Genomic DNA, 19,406 nt, shown 5'->3' with positions numbered 1-19,406 from the left:
CTAGAATACTACAAAATTACAGTTAATTGTCACCAGCATATTTGCCATTTTGTAAGTTTTATGAAAAATTCTGACCTCACTCATCGTTATCTCGCTAGTTATCAGGTACCGAAAAACAGAAGACGCTTCGAATCCTCTGTTTTTTGTGTTAGTCAGTGATAGATAAATTATACCATTTTCTTTGCTTTTTTATTTCTGTTAAAAAAAACGTTTACGAGCTGAATTTTTGTCGTACGTGCTGGTAAACACAAAACCTCTCGACCACTATAGGCTGTGAAGATATATAACTTACATGCAGTTTATAAAATCACAAAACCTTGGAAATCGTTTTTTATTCCGCTAAGCTTTAAGTCGGGTAAGTAACTTATAATTTTCTCCATCCAAGAGAAAACAGTCAAGCAACATTACATGCCACATGTTACTATATTAAGACAACTAACCGTTTCGAATGCTAATATATACATCTTATTTTTAATAACGCAGATGCACAAAATAGGGTGTGTGCCGTAACGTGGTCTATTAATAAAACTGATTTAATAACACAATAGAAACTAACTAATTCTCTGTAGACCTATAGGTATAGGTAACGCAGTCCGCCGTTAAAGCATAGAAAAAGAAATACAGTAGGCGGTTGACTTAGCAGAAAGCGCAAGCATGCAAAAGTTTGAGTTGATTTATCCTATCTAAGACTCTAAGGTACAATTCAGGTTGCAGTTAGATTAGAGAACAAATTTAGGTTAGATTTGGATTTTTGTCTTACTGCGTTCAAGTGATGTTAGAAAGGAACCGGTAATACAACGTATGAAGAGCAATATTTTCCAATAAAACAGTGAGAGCCAAAACTGTATCAACTATCAGCTTTATTGAGGCCGTAAATATATCGATTATAGCCCATCACCTACTACGACACTTGCATTAAATAACTTTCACTTTTTGTGAGTTGTTTTGACTACTCATTGTTTACAGCAACTTGTTGCTGCTGGTTTATCTGGTTGCTTTGTTTATTTTGGTTGTTGTTTCTTTCCGTCGATCTGCATCACACTTGCACCATCTTTAGTCTTTTCATCACCATCATACTCGTCAACGCGTAAACAAATTGGGACACCATACTTTTGAGATAACTCTCTGAGTTGATCTTCGTAAAGCACATTTAACTTGACAGATTCTGAGTAGTTATATCGCAAGTCGTCAACTTCGTTAAAACAGTAGCCATCATAATGAGATAAGTCAGTGCGTAGCCTGTTCATTTCTTCACGTAGCTCTTTGTTCTCTTTTTCGATTTCTGCGCATAGCGCACAGTCCTACAGGGAAAAAAGTTACTGTAATTTAAATCACCATAAAATAACACAAGACTAATTGAATATATTTTACAGCTATAAAGAGGACAAGTATAATCTGACGACAATGTCTTTGATAGCCTAATTAATTTCATATAGTTGTATATGTTAGTGTTAAAAGAATCAAGTATTTCTGCTTACAAAAGTTACATCTTTAACTGCTTCTAAATTTTCAAGAATCCGATGTTTCTCTTGTTTCTTCAAATGCTGCATTTCGAAATATTGCTGGAAGTCAATTGACCTTTGAAGAATATCTTTTACTTTTGTAACGATATTATAATGATTATTATTATAATGAGATATTTTTACCAGTCTTAGAATCTGGAAGAAGTTTGCACAAACATGAAAGGTCATCACCTGGACGATGATCTATATTCCGAAAGATGTTGTTGAAAATCCTTCAACTTTGTTTCCGTGTATAATAATTTTTCCTCTTTCTCCTAAGAGTGGGTAAACTTGCAAAGTTATAAACTTTTTGTACATTTAGGATTGTAAGTCAAATGTATATATACCACAATTCCATACTTTTAAGCTTAAAAATAACATTCATTGTTAAACGAAGTTAAACTTGGGAAATTTATAGCTCTGCACCTACTAATGATTACCTTTAAAAGCTCCTTCAGGGAATGTTGTAACCGGTTTAGGTTGCTGAGTTCGACATTTCTCTTTATTTTTTCTGTTTTAAGTTGAACGTTCAACTCGTGAATCTTTTCCTGAATAGTAATTAAGATAGCTGTAGCTATTATCAAAACATTTTTATAATAAGATGCTAAGAAGCGCAAAAATAATTTTGTAAATCAAACTTTTGTTTTCTCAATGATTATTTTTGAGCTTTTGCAGACCTTTAATAAAGCATTTTCGGCGGCTAGATTGTTGTATGGAGTATCGTCTTCACCATGTTGCGAGGAAGGTTGTCGCCGAAACTCTGGCAGCGACATTTCTTCAATCACAGCTTGTAAGGTGGTTATCTTTTTGTTTAACTTAGCTTCTGCTTCCTGTCCAAAATATAATCAACAGGTATCAGAGAGAGAAAGTGAGAGAGAGAGAGAGAGAGAGAGAGAGAATTTAGGCCAAACTGGTTATATAGCAATTTCCAAAGCAACGCTGAACATTTCCTTAAAACACAATTAGTAGAATTTAGACTAATTTACCTTCCATTCTCTCTTTTCTTGCAACAAATCCTGACAATCTTGCTCTAATTGCTTTTCCCCAACGGACAAACTTTTCAGAGTTGTATAGTGTGTTGATTCTTTATTCTTTTTATCACCATCATACTCATCAACACGTATGCAAATTGGGACACCATACTTTTGAGATAACTCTCTGAGTTGATCTTCGTAAAGCACATTTAACTTGACAGATTCTGAGTAGTTATATCGCAAGTCGTCAACTTCGTTAAAACAGTAGCCATCATAATGAGATAAGTCACTACGTAGCCTGTCCATTTCTTCACGTAGCTCTTTGTTCTCTTTTTCGATTTCTGTGCATAGCGCACAGTCCTACAGGGCATTAATTTACTGTAATTTAAGTCACTGTAAAATCACACTGGACTAATTGAATATATTTTAGAACTATAAAGAGGACAAATAATCAGGCTACAACGCCTTTGATAGCCTAGTTAATTTCATACAGTTTTATGTTAGTGTTAAAAGAATCAAGTATTTCTGCTTACAAAAGTCACATCTTTAACTGCTTCTAAATTTTCAAGAACCCGATTTTTCTCTTCAAGAATTCGCCCTTGTTTCTTTAAATGCTGCTTTTCGTAATCTTGCTGGAAGTCAATTGACCTTTGAAGACAATCGTTTACATTTGTAACGATATTATAATGAAATATATTTTTACATCAGTTTTAGACTCTGGAAGAAGTTTGTACAAACACAAAAGGTGTTCCTGGACCTGGACGATGATCTAGATTCTGATCGTTGTTGTTGAAAATCCTTCAACTTTGTTTCCGTGTATAATAATTTTTCCTCTTTCTCCTAAGAGTGGGTAAACTTGCAAAGTTATAAATTCTTTGTACATTTAGGAATGTAAGTCAAATGTATCTACCAAAATTCCATACTTTTAAGCTTAAAAAACTTTCATTGTTAAAGGAAGTTAAACTTTGGAAATTTTTAGGCCTACACCTACTAGTGATTACCTTTATAAGCTCTTCCTGTACAGGTTGCGACTGGTTTAAGTTGCTGAGTTCCACATTTCTCTTTATTATTTTTGTTTCAAGTTGAACGTTCAAGTCGCGAATCTTTTCCTGATATGTTATTAAGATAACTGTAGCTGTTATCAAAACATTTTTATAATAAGATGCTAAAAAGCGCAAATTTAATTCTGTAAATCAAACTTTTGTTTAACAATGAATATTTTTGAGCTTTTGCAGACCTTTAATAAAGCATTTTCGGCGGCTAGATTGTTGTAAGGAGTATCGTCTTCACCATGTTGCGAGGAAGGTTGTCGCCGAAACTCTGGCAACGACATTTCTTCAACCACAGCTTGTAATGTGATTATCTTCTTGTTTAACTTAGCTTCTGTTTCCTGTCCAAAATATAAGCAACAGGTATCAGAGAGAGAAAAATTGTTAATATGCGATTTCCTAAGCCACGCTAAACATTTTTTTTAAGCACAATTAGTAGAATATAGACTAATTTACCTTCCATTTTCTCTTCTGCTGCAACAAATCCTGACAATCTTGCTCTAATTGTTTTTCCCCAACGGACAAACTTTTCAGAGTTGTATAGTGTGTTGATTCTTTATTCTTTTTATCACCATTATACTCGTCAACACGTAAACAAATTGGGACACCATACTTTTGAGATAACTCTCTGAGTTGATCTTCGTAAAGCACATTTAACTTGACAGATTCTGAGTAGTTATATCGCAAGTCGTCAACTTCGTTAAAACAGTAGCCGTCATAATGAGATAAGTCAGTGCGTAGCCTGTTCATTTCTTCACGTAGCTCTTTGTTCTCTTTTTCGATTTCTGCGCATAGCGCACAGTCCTACAGGACATTAATTTACTCTAATTTAAATAACTGTAAAATCACACTGGACTAATTGAATATATTTTACAGCTATAAAGAGGACAAATAATCAGGCTACAACGCCTTTGATAGCCTAGTTAATTTCATACAGTTTTATGTTAGTGTTAAAAGAATCAAGTATTTCTGCTTACAAAAGTCACATCTTTAACTGCTTCTAAATTTTCAAGAACCCGATTTTTCTCTTCAAGAATTCGCCCTTGTTTCTTTAAATGCTGCTTTTCGTAATCTTGCTGGAAGTCAATTGACCTTTGAAGACAATCGTTTACATTTGTAACGATATTATAATGAAATATATTTTTACATCAGTTTTAGACTCTGGAAGAAGTTTGTACAAACACAAAAGGTTATCACCTGGACGATGATCTAGATTCTGATCGTTGTTGTTGAAAATCCTTCAACTTTGTTTCCGTGTATACTGATTTTTTCTCTTTCGCCTAAGAGTGCGGGGTAAACTTGCAAAGTTATAAATACTTTGTACATTTAGGAATGTAAGTCAAATGTATCTACCAAAATTCCATACTTTTAAGCTTAAAAAAACTTTCATTGTTAAAGGAAGTTAAACTTTGGAAATTTATAGGCCTACACCTACTAATGATTACCTTTAAAAGCTCTTTCTGTACAAGTTGCGACTGGTTTAGGTTGCTGAGTTCCACATTTCTCTTTATTATTTTTGTTTCAAGTTGAACGTTCAAGTCGCGAATCTTTTCCTGAATAGTAATTAAGATAGCTGTAGCTATTATCAAAACATTTTTATAATAAGATGCTAAGAAGCGCAAAAATAATTTTTTGAATCAAACTTTTGTTTAACAATGATAATTTTTGAGCTTTTGCAGACCTTTAATAAAGCATTTTCGGCGGCTAGATTGTTGTATGGAGTATCGTCTTCACCATGTTGCGAGGAAGGTTGTCGCCGAAAATCTGGCAACGACATTTCTTCAACCACAGCTTGCAAGGTGGTTATCTTTTTGTTTAACTTAGCTTCTGTTTCCTGTCCAAAATATAATCAACAGGTATCAGAGAGAGAATTTGTTAATATGCGATTTCCTAAGCCCCGCTAAACATTTCTTTTAAACACAGTTAGTAGAAAATAGACTAATTTACCTCCCATTTTCCCTTCTGTTGTAACAAATTGTGAAGATCTTGCTCTAATTGTCTTTTCTCACCAAACAAAGTTGTAAGGGCTTTCTACATTAAAACAATAAACAATACCAGCGTTTAAGTAATGCTTGAAAATTTGTAGACTTACAGCAACCCACATCAACAAATCTCATGAACATATACTGCAGGTTATGGTTATTTCTTTATTCAATTTCATAATTACCTGCATACTTTCGACTTCGTCTTGGCCGTATCCATCTTCACAGAAAAGGATTAGTTTAACAAATTGCATTTAGGCTTACACAAAAGTTATATACAGTAGTAGACCATAAGCAATAGTTGAGCAACTCTAAAATGAGAGGAAGAATTGAAGTTTACGTGAAGTCTGAAGTGTCTCCAATGTCTTTAGTCTTTCTTCAAGTTTTTTATTACACTCAGATGAGGATGTTGTTTCGTCTTCTTCTCCATCATCTCCAGAAGGTAAAATGGTTACGGAATGCTTTTTCTGCATATTCTTAACTTTATTTCGAAGACTGCTTGATGTCCTATATTCCTTGAATTTTGTTATTTGCTCTTTCAAGGTATTGATCTATAAAAGTAATATAACTTTGTCTTTTAAGCTATAAGCAAGTATCATCACGCCGACCAGTATTTTACACTGCATTGTTTATTGTGGTACAATATATCTAGGTTTGCATGAATAAATAGCTTTGCAGTTGGTGAGTTTTACATATAGGTATTTATTTTAAAGTGGATATTTACCGTGACTTGCAATGCTTTGATTTGTTTCTCTTTTTCGATCAGTGTTGATTGAAGTTTTTCATTCGCTGACATCACTTCATCGAACTTTATGCGGTCGGTGACGCATATTTTTAGTTGTTCAATTTCATTTTCTAATTCAATTATCCTTGACCTGTAATAGGATTATCAACCTAATATATTAACTTTTCTAGATCAAGATTTTCACAAACTCAGCATATAGAAAATATATTAAGGAAATATATAGTACTACATCAAAAGTATTAAGCGATCATACTTTGCATCTTGTAGGCTTGCATTGTTTTGTTTCTTCAGTCGTTCAACCTTGCAAGAAATTTAATTATACAATTTAAGATAATCTTCGAAAACATTATTCCCTCCTCGTGTAAGCTAATACCTGTTGTTTCAGCATCAAATTTTGTTTTTCTGTTACATATGTTTTCTTTTTCATTTCCTCTAACGCATATTTACTTTGTTCCATCTGCACGAAACCTGTAGCTGCTTTTGAATTTTCATCCTTGGCTTGCTGGACGTCGGAGTGGCTGAAAATTCAATAGATTGACAATCATTACAATCAAAATTATTAGCAATTTCTATAAACAAAAATTTGGCGTTCATTTAGAAGTCAACATTTCACAAATACGTACCTATTGATGCTGGTAGTCTCCACGTTATAGAAGTTTCCGCTAGATGATGAAATGTTTTCAGTAACATAGGTTGCTGGTAAAGCAATTTCTGATGACCTTGGTTGCTTGTTTCTCATATGAAGCCTAAAGGTTTTGAAATTTTGTTAAGAAAACAAACTTTTAATCCAGAGACATTTACTTTTTATCATCACTACCTCTCACCTTTCAATAATTAAATCTTTTTTCTTTGAAATTTCTTTTGATTGCGCCAGTTCAGTGTCAAGATGAATAATTGAAGCTCGCATTGCTTTAATAGTATCTTTGAGACTCTCAATATTTTCAAGATTTATGGTATTTTCGTTCTTCATATCGGAAAATGAATCTCTAAAAGTATAGACGTGCATTGGGTATATGTAAATTTGTCAAACTTGGACGTTGCGTTATTGCTTGTACAGTAACATCGATAAGAATAGTATTTACCGTACAAAAGAAGGTTATGAAGACACTTCGGTAATGTTCAAAACATTTTGATCAAATGAAATATATGGCACATAAATGTTTTTACCTAATCGATATGGTAGAAGTTTTGTCAGCCTGTTTCGTGGTGGGTGTCATCTCGATCTTTTCAGATCTAACAACTTTTTGTTTTTGTTTGCCTGAAGCGTCTTGCAATTTCTGATTTTTTCGCGTAAAAGTGCGAAAATAATCGTGTAAAACAATGGCTTTTTTCATTACTGATTAATTTTGAGCTTTTGCAGAATAATTCTGTAATTAAATATTCTTCTTTCGTGTAAGCTAATACCTGTCGTTTCAGGGATAAATGTTGTTTTTCTATTTCATCCTTTTTCTTTTTCATTTCCTCTAATGCATGTTCGTTTTGTTCCACCAGCACCAAACCTGTAGCTACTTCTGTATTTTCCTCCTTGGCTTGCTGGACGTTTGTGCAGCTGAAAAGTGAATGAATTTACTGTCATTGCAATCAAAATCATTAGCAATTTTTATAAACAAAATATAACGTTCATTTAGAAGTCAACATTTCACCAAGACGTACTTTCTGATGCTGGTAGTCTCGACGTTATAGAAGTTTCCGCTAGATGATGAAATGTTTTCCATGACGTAGGTTGCCTGTAAGGCAATTTTCGGTGAGGTTGGTTGCTTGTTTTTCATAGTTGACCTAAAGGTTTTGAAATTTTGTTAAGAAAAGAAACTTTTAATCCAGACATATTTCCTTTTTATCAACAACTCTCACCTTTCAGTGATTAAATCTTTTTTCCTAGAAATTTCTTTTGATTGCGCTAGTTCAGTGTCAAGAAGAATGTTTGAAGCTTGCAACGTTTTAATTGTATGTTTAAGACTCTCAATATCTTCACGATTTTTGTAACTTTCGTTAGTTATGTCGGAAGATGAATCTCTGGAAGTATAGACGTAAATCGGTTATATCTACATTTGTCAAACTTGGACTTACGTTATTGCTTGTACAGTACAGTTACATCGATAACAGCAGAATTTACCGTACAAAAGAAGGTTATGAGGACAATTCGGTAATGTTGAAAACATTTTTATCCAATGAAATATATGGCACATAAATGTTTTTACCTAATAAAAATGGTGGAAGTTTTGTCAGCGTGTTTTGTAGCAGATGCCATCTGGATCTCTTCAGATCTAAGAACTTTTTGTTTTTGTTTGCCTGAAGCGTCTTGCAATTTCTGATTTTTTGTGTAAAAGTGCAAAAATATTTCCGTAAAACTAACTTTTCCTTCTTTACTGATTACTTTTTAACCTTTGCAGAATAATTCTTGAATTAATTAATCTTCTTTCGTGTAAGCTAATACCTGTTGTTTCAGAATCAAACTTTGTTTTTCTAGTTCATGCTCTTTCTTTTTCATTTCCTTTAATGTATGTTCGCTTTGTTGCAGCTGCACGAAACCTGTAGCTACTTCTGTATTTTCTTCTTTGGATTGCTGGACGTTGGTGCGCCTGAAAAGTGAATAGATTGACAATCATTACAAACAAAATTATTAGCAACTTATATAAAGAAAATATAGCGTTCATTTAGAAGTCAACATTTCATCAAGACGGACATTTTGTTGCTTGTAGCCTCCACGTTATAGAAGTTTCCACTAGATGATGAAATGTTTTGAGTAACATAGGTTGCCGGTAAGGCAATTTCTGGTGAGCTTGGTTGCTTGTTTTTCAAAGTTAGCCTAAAGGTTTTGAAATTTTGTTAAGAAAAGAAACTTTTAATCCAGACATATTTCCTTTTTATCAACAACTCTCACCTTTCAATGATTAAATCTTTTTTCTTCGAAATTTCCTTTGATTGCGCTAGTTCAGTGTCAAGATGAATGTTTGAAGCTTGCAATGCTTTAATTGTATGTTTAAGACTCTCATTTTCTTCACAGTTTTTTGTATTTTTGTTATTCGTGTCGGAAGATGAATCTCTGGAAGTATAGACGTGCACTGGTTATATGTAAATTTGTCAAACTTGGACTTACGTTATTGCTTGTACAGTACAGTTACATTGCTAAGAATAGAATTTACCGTACAAAAGAAGGTTATGAGGACACTTCGGTAACGATGAAAACATTTTTATCAAATGAAAAATATGGAACATAAAAGTTTTTACCTAATAGAAATGGTGGAAGTTTTGTCAGCGTGTTTTGTAGCAGATGTCATCTGGATCTTTTCAGATCTAAGAACTTTTTGCTTTTGTTTGCCTGAAGCGTCTTGCAATTTCTGATTTTTTCGCGTAAAAGAGCAAAAATATTTCTGTAAAACTAACTTTTCTTTCCTTACTGATTATTTTTGAACTTTGGCAGAATAATTCTTCAAATAATTATTCTTCTTTCGTGCAAGCTAATACCTGTTGTTTCAGGGATAAATGTTGTTTTTCTATTTCATCCTTTTTCTTTTTCATTTCCTCTAATGCACATGCGCTTTGTTGCACCTGCACCAAACCTGTAGCTACTTCTGTATTTTCCTCCTTGGCTTGCTGGACGTTTGTGCGGCTGGAAATTGAATAGATTGACATTCATTGCAATCAGAATTATTAGCAATTTTTATAAACAAAATATAACGTTCATTTAGAAGTCAACATTTCATCAAGACGGACATTTTGTTGCTTGTAGCCTCGACGTTATAAAAGTTTCCGCTAGGTAATGAAATGTTTTGAGTAACATAGGTTGCTGGTAAAGCAATTTTCGGTGACGTTGGTTGCTTGTTTTTCATAGTTAGCCTAAAGATTTTGAAATTTTGTTAAGAAAAGAAACTTTTAATCCAGACATATTTACTTTTTATCAACAACTCTCACCTTTCAATGGTTAAATCTTTTTTCCTTGAAATATCCTTTAATTGCGCTAGTTCAGTGTCAAGATGAATGATTGAAGCTTGCAATGCTTTAATAGTATGTTTGAGACTCTCAATATTTTCAAGATTTATGGCATTTTCGTTCTTCATATCGGAAGATGTAGTATCTCTAAAAGTGTAGATGTGCATTGGGCATATATGTACATTTGTAAAACTTGGAAGTTGCGTTATTGCTTGTACAGTTACATCGATAAGAATAGAATTTAACGTACAAAAGAAGGTTATGAGGACACTTTGGTAACGTTGAAAACATTTTTATCAAATGAAATATATGGCACATAAATGTTTTTACCTAATAAAAATGGTAGAAGTTTTGTCAGCCTGTTTCGTAGCAGATGCCATCTGGATCTTTTCAGATTTAACAACTTTTTGTTTTTGTTTGCCTGAAGCGTCTTGCAATTTCTGATTTTTTTTGTGTAAAAGTGCAAAAATATTTCTGTAAACCTAACTTTTCTTTCATTACTCATTAATTTTTAAGATTTTTCAGAATAATGCTTGAAATAATTATTCTTCTTTCGTGTAAGCTAATACCTGTCGTTTCAGGGATAAATGTTGTTTTTCTTTTTCATCCTTTTTCTTTTTCATTTCCTCTAATGCATGTTCGCTTTGTTGCACCAGCACCAAACCTGTAGCTACTTCTGTATTTTCCTCCTTGGATTGCTGGACGTTGGTGCGTCTGAAAATTGAATAGATTGACAGTAATTGTAATCCGAACTATTAGCAATTTTTATAAACAAAATATAACGTTCATTTAGAAGTCAACATTTCATCAAGACGGACATTTTGATGCTGGTAGTCTCCTCGTTATAGAAGTTTCCGCTAGATGATGAAATGTTTTCAGTAACGTAGGTTGCCTGTAAGGCAATTTTCGGTGACGTTGGTTGCTTGTTTTTCATAGTTAGCCTAAAAGTGTTGTAATTTTGTTAAGAAAAGAAACTTTTAATCCAGACATATTTCCTTTTTATCAACAACTCTCACCTTTCAATAATTAAATCTTTTTTCTTCGAAATTTCTTTTGATTGCGCTAGTTCAGTGTCAAGAAGAATGTTTGAAGCTTGCAATGCTTTAATTGTATGTTTAAGACTCTCAATATCTTCACGATTTTTGTAATTTTCATAATTTATGTCGGAAGAGGAATCTCTAAAAGTATAGACGTGCACTGGTTATAGGTAAATTTGTCAAACTTGGACTTACGTTATTGCTTGTACAGTTACATCGACAAGAATAGTATTTACCGTACAAAAGAAGGTTATGAGAACACCTCGGTAACGATGAAAACACTTTTATCCAATGAAATATATGGCACATAAATGTTTTTACCTAATAAAAATGGTAGAAGTTTTGTCAGCCTGTTTCGTAGCAGATGCCATCTGGATCTTTTCAGATTTAACAACTTTTTGTTTTTGTTTGCCTGAAGCGTCTTGCAATTTCTGATTTTTTTTGTGTAAAAGTGCAAAAATATTTCTGTAAACCTAACTTTTCTTTCATTACTGATTATTTTTGAGCTTTTGCAGAATAATTCTTTAAATAAATATTGTTCCTTCGTGCAAGCTAATACCTGCAGTTTCAGAGATAAATGTTGTTTTTCTATTTCATCGTTTTTCTTTTTCATTTCCTCTAATGCACATGCGCTTTGTTGCACCTGCACCAAACCTGTAACTGCTTCTGTATTTTCCTCCTTGGATTGCTGGACGTTGGTGCGCCTGAAAAGTGAATAGATTGACAGTAATTGTAATCCGAACTATTAGCAATTTTTATAAACAAAATATAGCGTTCATTTAGAAGTCAACATTTCACCAAGACGGACAATTTGTTGCTTGTAGCCTCGACGTTATAGAAGTTTCCGCTAGTTGATGAAATGTTTTGAGTAACATAGGTTGCCGGTAATAAAGAGATTTTTGGTGACCTTGGTTGCTTGTTTTTTATATGAAGCCTAAAGGTTTTGAAATTTTGTTAAGAAAAGAATTGTTAAATCCAGAGGTATTGATTTTTTCATCACTACCTCTCACCTTTCAATAATTAAATCTTTTTTCTTCGAAATTTCTTTTGATTGCTTAAGTTCAGTGTCAAAAAGAATATCTGAAGCTCGGAAGGCTTTAATCGATTGCTTAAGACTCTCAATGTCTTCAAGATTTATGGTAGTTTCGTTCTTCATATCGGAAGATGTATCTCTAAAAGTATAGACGTGCATTTGGCATATATGTACATTTGTAAAACTTGGACTTAAGTAATTGCTCATACAGTTACATCGATAAGAATAGTATTTACCGTACAAAAGAAGGTTATGAGGACACTTCGGTAATGTTCAAAACATTTTGTTCAAATGAAATATATGGCACATAATTGTTTTTACGTAATAGAAATGGTAGAAGTTTTGTCAGCCTGTTTCGTAGCAGATGTCATCTGGATCTTTTCAGATCTAACAACTTTTTGTTTTCGTTGGTCTGAAGCGTCTTGCAATTTCTGATTTTTTGCATAAAAGGGAAAAAATATTTCTGTAAAACTAACTTTTCTTTCACTACTGATTATTTTTTAACTTTGGCAGAATAATTCTTGAATTAATTATTCTTCTTTCGTGCAAGCTAATACCTGTTGTTTCAGAGATAAATGTTGTTTTTCTATTTCATCTTTTTTCTTTTTCATTTCCTCTAATGCCAGTTCGCTTTGTTCTACCTGCACGAAACCTGTAGCTACTTCTGTATTTTCCTCCTTGGCTTGCTGGACGTTTGTGCGGCTGGAAATTGAATAGATTGACAGTCATTGCAATCAGAATTATTAGCAATTTTTATAAACAAAATATGGCGTTCATTTAGAAGTCAACATTTCACCAAGACTAAGAAAAGGATTGTTAAATCTAGAGGTACTGACTTTTCATCACCACCTCTCACCTTTCAATGATTAAATCTTTTTTCCTTGAAATTTCCTTTGATTGCTTAAGTTCAGTGTCAAAAAGAATATCTGAAGCTCGGAACGCTTTGATTGTATGCTTAAGACTCTCAATATCTTCAAGACTTATTGCATTTTCATTCTTCAGTTCGGAAGATGTTCCTCTAAAAGTATAGACGTGCATTGGGTATATGTATATTTGTTATATTCTGACGTTGCGTTATTGCATGTACAGTTACATCTGTTACATAATTTTTCACTTAAATTATTTCAATTTATGTGCTTAAGTGACTTACAATAAAATAATTTTTGAATTGTGTTTATTGCGTCGGTTTCTGGCGCTTCTCACCTTCAGTTTCGTTAAGAACGTTTTCACTGAACTTGAATAGGTATTTTCATTTGGCATGATTTATTTGCGTCGTATGGTTTTACATATTGTTTTATCAAAGAATTTACTTATCAGTCGAAGTTCTATTTGTGCTGTATTATTTTGTCTCGTCTCTTTCCATTTGTTTGAGGCTAAGGCTTTCCCTATTTTTACTTGTTATTCACCTCTTGTCCATATTGATTTCGTGTTTTGTGGAGTGCAATGGTAATTGCCGAGCGCATGGAGAGTTTTGGTTTGAGACGGTTCATGCTACACTTGACCGGCTGGGGGACAGTTGTTGTTTTGCCTTTAGACTGAAAAATGAGTACTTTTAGCAAACCCCAACTAGTTTTGATTGGATTATGTGTTGCTGCTTTTCTATATGAAATGCCTGGACGGTTTGTGTGAGTTCCTTAATTGCAGCTCTAATTAAATCAGTCAGTTTGGTGCGGCAACCGTTATCTCTAGGACCTGCTTGGCATTAGCTGACTAATTTATTTGTCGCACATAGATAAGAATAGTATTTACCGTACAAAAGAAGGTTATGAGGACACTTCGGTAACGTTGAAAACATTTTTATCAATGAAAAATATGGCACATAAAAGTTTTTTACCTAATAGAAATGGAGGAAGTTTTGTCAGCCTGTTTCGTAGCAGATGTCATCTGGATCTTTTCAGATCTAACAACTTTTTGTTTTTGTTTGCCTGAAGCGTCTTGCAATTTCTGAAAATAATCCTTTAAATAAGTTTAAAACAATCGCTTTTTTCATTACTGATTATTTTTGAGCTTTTGCAGAATAATTCTTGAATTAAATATTCTTCTTCGTGCAAGTTAATACCTGTTGTTTCAGGGATAAATGTTGTTTTTCTATTTTATCGTTTTTCTTTTTCATTTCCTCTAATGCATGTTCGCTTTGTTCTACCTGCACGAAACCTGTAGCTACTTCTATATTTTCCTCCTTGGCTTGCTGGACGTTGGTGCGGCTGAAAAGTGAATGAATTTACAATCATTACAATGAAAATTATTAGCAATTTTTATAAACAAAATATAGCGTTCATTTATAATTCAACATTTTACGAAGACGTACCTTCTGATGCCTGTTGCCTCCTCGTTATAGAAGTTTCCGCAAGCTGATGAAATGTTTTCCTTAACGTAGGTTGCCGGTAAAGCAATTTTCGGTGACGTTGGTTGCTTGTTTGTCATAGTTGACCTATAGATTTTGAAATTTTTTTAAGAAAAGAAACTTTTAATCCAGAGATATTTCCTTTTTATCAACAACTCTCACCTTTCAATGGTTAAATATTTTTCCCTTGAAATTCCTTTTGATTGCTCTAGTTCAGTGTCAAGATGAATGTTTGAAGCTTGCAACGCTTTAATAGTATGTTTGAGACTATCAGTTTTTTCACGATTTTTGGTATTGTCGTTTTTAATATCGGAGGATGAATCTCTAGAAGTATAGATATGCATTGGGTATATGTAAATTGGTCAAACTTGAACTTACGTTATTGCTTGTAAAGTTACATCGATAAGAAAAAAATTTAACGTATGAAAGAAAGTTATGAGATCAATTCGGTAACGTTGAAAACATTTTTATCAAATGAAATATATGGCACATAAAAGTTTTTACCTAATAGAAATGGTAGAAGTTTTGTCAGCCCGTTTTGTAACAGGTGTCAGCTGGATCTTTTCAAATCTAACAACTTTTTTTTTTTTTTTGTCTAAATCGTCTTGCAATTCCTGATTTATACGCGTTAGCCTAAAAACATAAAACAGAACATTATTGCACAATCAAGTTTTGGAGTTGGGTAATAATATAATTTGTGTAATCCGAGTATTTTCACTTAAGCTATTTATGAGATAAGTTACAAGGGATTAACCTTTCAATTTCAATTTGAAGCTGTTTCTGTGTGGAAAAACTTTCCAAAAGATCACTGAAATACTTTTCCTTCGTTATGTTTGCTACTCGTAGATCGTCTTTTAATTTGTTGATGCCATGCTAAATTTTCCAAGTGAACAATATTAATCATTTCATCCGCTGAGTTCAAAACCATAACTCTTGATATACAGTACGTGAGTGGTAAACTTAGCCTATATTTACATCACTGTTAAACAGAAAACCGCCCAATTGTGTGTCAAATATGTACACATAAATTTGAAAGAAATTGTTTTGCAGAAAGGCTCTCGCTGCATCTGCGCCTTATAGTTTGTTTTTGCAGAAAGACACGAACATCTTCCAAACCCGTTCAACCAGCTGGCTCTTAAGCTATACCTCTTGCTACTAAGTTTAGTTTCGTTTTTGCAATTCACCGCGTTCTGCTGCTAGATGAAAACAAGATACACAAACCATCATATGCAGAAGTTTTGCTTCGTTTTCTTTTGTCTTGTTGTCGGCTTCCGTTGTCAAGACTTCAGTGTGCTGTTTCAGGTTCGCGTTGTTTTCTTCAAGTTGGACAATCATCTTTCTGCCAATCGACACAACGTGCTAGTTAGTATTGCAAAAAAATTCAAATGATACCAACTTAATTAAAACATTATTGTACTCTGGTATTAAACTAATTAATTAATGTATTCGAGTAAATAAATCGAGAGAAAAAAAACTAATAATGTTACTTGTTATGTGTCAGCTCCGTATTTGTTTCTGAAAGTTTTTTTTTTAAATCTAAACTCTTCTTTATCAGCTTTTTTATCTAAAGAAAAAACAATTCGGGCGTAATTGTAGAAGTTAAAGTATCGGCTTATAGTTGCAAACACAGCCCAATCCAAGGAAAATTACCTCGGCTTGCAACAATACATCTCCGTTACTGATTTGATTGTTGTTGTGGCTTTGCGACGCTTCCTTCACCTTTATCTCAAATTTCCTTGTAGCTGATGTTTTATTACACACGTCACATTTAACTTCCTTAATCGACGTTTCCAGTTTTCTTTATCCAGAAAGCAAAGAGGTTAACACGGTTCTGCTATCTCCCACTTTTATTTTTATGAAATTGTAGCAGCAAAAACGTAATGAAATTAACAGAAACGATAATGAACAAATGATTTTGAAGAATTGGTGAAAAAAGTTGAATTTACCTGCACTTAGCCTCTAAATTGGACAGATTTTCCCGGTTCATATTTCTATCTTTTTCTGACAAAGTCAGTTTTTCTTGATAATTCTTCGTTTCTGCAAAAGCTTTTGAGTTTTCTGACTTCAACCTTAAAAAAGCAAAAACAAAATTTTGACACTTGAAATATTAAAAACCAACTGTAGCCTATTTTGATGTCTGTGAGCACATTTGTGCTTGGCATCTCCATTTTCTTGTTTTGATTCTTAACTAACTTTTTAATAACGAGGTCTTTTGCTGATAACTTTTCGTTAGTGGTCAGTATAAGCTCTTGCATTTTATCTTCAGTCGATTTAGCCCGAAGCAATTGCTTTTGCAAACTGGAAACTGTCTCAGAAAATTTCTTTAACTTTACCTGAAACGAATAACGTTATAATAGCAAGGTCAATCAACAAGTAGAACTTGAATTAATTCAGTAATTTAATGTCGTTTTGTCATAACCAGCAGTTTATGTAAAAAATACTGGTACATCTGTTTTACTTCTTGGTCTTTGGTCGTAAGATTACTTCTAACGATCCGGAGAATCCTTCCACTACCCTCTTGCCATCTAGTAGAACAAATTTAAGCCTAAGGGGCTAACATCAAGTTTGTTAACATCTTATATATATTGTTTGGTTTTTGATTTTTGCTTACTCTACAGCCCTACTGCCTTCTGGGGGCGCAACTTCGACGACAATGTTCAGCTGTTGAGTCAAAAAGTCGATCTATATAGTATATAGAGAGATTAAACGTTTGTATATTCGTATGTATAGATTCTATACGCTTAACAATAACTCTTTGTTTACTTCATCGTTTACATCTCTGCTTCAACTACTGTATACAGGTGCAAGACAAGTTGTCGTTTTTTGACAATTATCCTTTGCACACAAATCGAAGTACATATACTAAGTTATAAACCCTAGGTTCAAAGACATGAAAATACTTACTTGATCTTTGTAAAAGTCGTTTAGCTTCTGCGTTTCCAGATACTTTCGTTTAATTTCGTCAGAGTCACTGCTTCTAATCACTGAAGTATGTGTGCAGAGATCGCCATTTTGCCTTTGCCTCACATCACTGCTATCACTTTCAGTGTGATGATAGCTGTTCATCTAGGAAAATATTTTGTGGATTTCTCCCCTATCATATGAAACAAGTCGTCCTTAAAGTTGAAGTAAGTTATATAAGCTAATAGCCTACCTGAAGTGAATAACGACTGAATTCGCTGTTAGTTGCTCTTCCTGTCCTAAATGTTTCTTCCATATTTCTCACAGAAGTATCAGATTTAAGTTTTAATAAAACTTAGTTACCTACGTTTTCAATTTATGAAGCAAAAAAAACTAATGCAACTGAATAACATGTATTTGGAAAAAATCTATTATCACAGGTATAGGCTATAAATTACCTCTCTCGAAAGGCAGACCTAATATCATCAATGACTTGAACACCTTATCTTTTCCATTTTGAAACAGCGAAAAGTTATGATATGAGATAACAATAGAAATCTTTAAATGTTCTTTTGTTACCAATAATCCAACAATACTCTTCACTACAAACAATGGTTGACCTAACAGTAAGTCATACACTATTTCAAGGTCGGCATTATTCGGTATTTCCCTTAAATGAAATTATGGTGGCCTATGTGGCTGTAGACTAAATTTTTATCTTCCCCGGTTATTACAGAATCCTGAAACCAATCGAGTGCAAAAAAATAAATGCAGTATTTCGCAGTAGCTTTTGCACGCTAATCTTAGTGACACATACCTTGTTGCTGCTAACAACTGTAAAACTTTGCGAAAAAGACCAACAATTTTGTAAAAGACCAACGAGGCGACTAAAAACCAGGTGGTACACTTACATCACTGACTTGACCTTGTCACGAATAGAAACACTCATCACGAATAGAAACACTCATCTAACCGAACTGGCTGACATACGTGGTGAAAAATCGCGAAATGTTTAAGAAGCTCCAAGAGCTGCTGCCTTCAATATCCTCCTGACAGAAGAAAGTGAGTTTAGAAAAGAGTGTGTGTGTGTCGTTAAATGGTAGCTTTGTAACAGAATACATCACTTCCAAATTCAATTCATCTCTTACAATTGGAGATATTATTTGTACTACCTCTCAGATAGACGAAATTTATCTCGGACACATAGTGTTTCACATGTTTCTATAGAAACAATCAAATCAATTGGAAATTTAGTGCACAGAACTTAATATTCAAGTTTTTAAATGCAAAATAGCACGCCTTACGTGCGCCACTAAAGCTCATAAAAAACAACGTTGGGTGCGCCTATTCTAAGCTCTGCGGTCTTGCATGTTGCAACCCAACCAGTTGCATTGATTTTAATAAGTAATTCAGTAATACACGTAAAGTTAAGTCTTAATCAAGGTATAGGTTATTGCCAAGACTGTACTTGTTTTCAAATTTAGTGAATTTAATATTGATATTCCTTGCGCAGAGCATTTGGATTCCAAATAACTAACATAATTGAGCCAAAACTTTATGATTTTTATGATAGTCCAAAATGTTCGTTGTCTTACATTTTTTTTGGTTCATTTTGTTTTCAACACAGTTGTTAATTTTCTTAAACTACAGATGTGTCTTTAACGAAATACGGTATCGCCTGTCTGTTGTCAACTTAGAAACTCTTATTAAACATGATTTTGCTTTTGAATGAACTTTGTTTACTGTTGCGTTTTGTATTTGTAACGAAAATATGCCACTTGTTATTTATAGTATCTTATGTTTCACCGTTTTGTAATGCGTTAATTCTGTACTTGATGGGCGATGATAACTCCACGGTGTTTTGGTTGCAGTTGATTATAATTATCTGCGATTATCGTTGTTTATCTCA

General features: G+C 33.4%; 1 protein-coding gene across 6 annotated transcripts; it reads right to left on the bottom strand.

The window, feature by feature from the left end:
• Positions 1-329: 329 nt before the first annotated feature.
• On the bottom strand, positions 330-17,876 carry LOC143446922 (uncharacterized). 6 transcript variants are annotated; one of them, XM_076946782.1, is made up of 61 exons: positions 17,751-17,876; positions 17,501-17,662; positions 17,208-17,278; positions 17,055-17,121; positions 16,790-16,929; positions 16,543-16,665; positions 16,247-16,394; positions 16,084-16,160; positions 15,818-15,935; positions 15,351-15,469; positions 15,101-15,229; positions 14,759-14,920; positions 14,561-14,683; positions 14,312-14,456; positions 14,087-14,196; positions 13,109-13,270; positions 12,810-12,954; positions 12,574-12,683; positions 12,230-12,391; positions 12,028-12,153; positions 11,779-11,923; positions 11,541-11,650; positions 11,199-11,360; positions 11,001-11,123; positions 10,752-10,896; positions 10,513-10,622; positions 10,165-10,329; positions 9,967-10,089; positions 9,718-9,862; positions 9,481-9,590; positions 9,134-9,295; positions 8,936-9,058; positions 8,687-8,831; positions 8,451-8,560; positions 8,104-8,265; positions 7,906-8,028; positions 7,657-7,801; positions 7,420-7,529; positions 7,077-7,238; positions 6,876-6,998; positions 6,626-6,770; positions 6,506-6,552; positions 6,232-6,382; positions 5,848-6,058; positions 5,693-5,727; positions 5,473-5,556; positions 5,207-5,359; positions 4,971-5,078; positions 4,723-4,805; positions 4,503-4,617; positions 3,982-4,329; positions 3,714-3,866; positions 3,478-3,585; positions 3,234-3,316; positions 3,010-3,124; positions 2,489-2,836; positions 2,180-2,332; positions 1,943-2,050; positions 1,695-1,777; positions 1,479-1,578; positions 330-1,301 (listed from the first exon to the last, which is right to left on the bottom strand). In XM_076946782.1, the coding sequence occupies exons 1-61, from the start codon at positions 17,811-17,813 to the stop codon at positions 1,002-1,004; spliced, it is 8,196 nt and encodes a 2,731-aa protein (XP_076802897.1). In that variant the 5' UTR covers positions 17,814-17,876; the 3' UTR covers positions 330-1,001. The 6 variants fall into 6 exon arrangements, with proteins under 6 accessions (XP_076802897.1, XP_076802898.1, XP_076802899.1 ...); XM_076946783.1 differs by having other exon boundaries at positions 17,501-17,690; positions 17,751-17,856; XM_076946784.1 differs by lacking the exon at positions 9,967-10,089.
• Between the last annotated feature and the right edge of the window lie 1,530 nt (positions 17,877-19,406).

The sequence above is a fragment of the Clavelina lepadiformis genome, chromosome 2 (genome assembly GCF_947623445.1).
Source record: "Clavelina lepadiformis chromosome 2, kaClaLepa1.1, whole genome shotgun sequence".
NCBI lineage: Eukaryota > Metazoa > Chordata > Ascidiacea > Aplousobranchia > Clavelinidae > Clavelina > Clavelina lepadiformis.
Note: the sequence above shows the minus strand (reverse complement) of the source record. Positions and strands in the feature narration are given on the sequence as shown.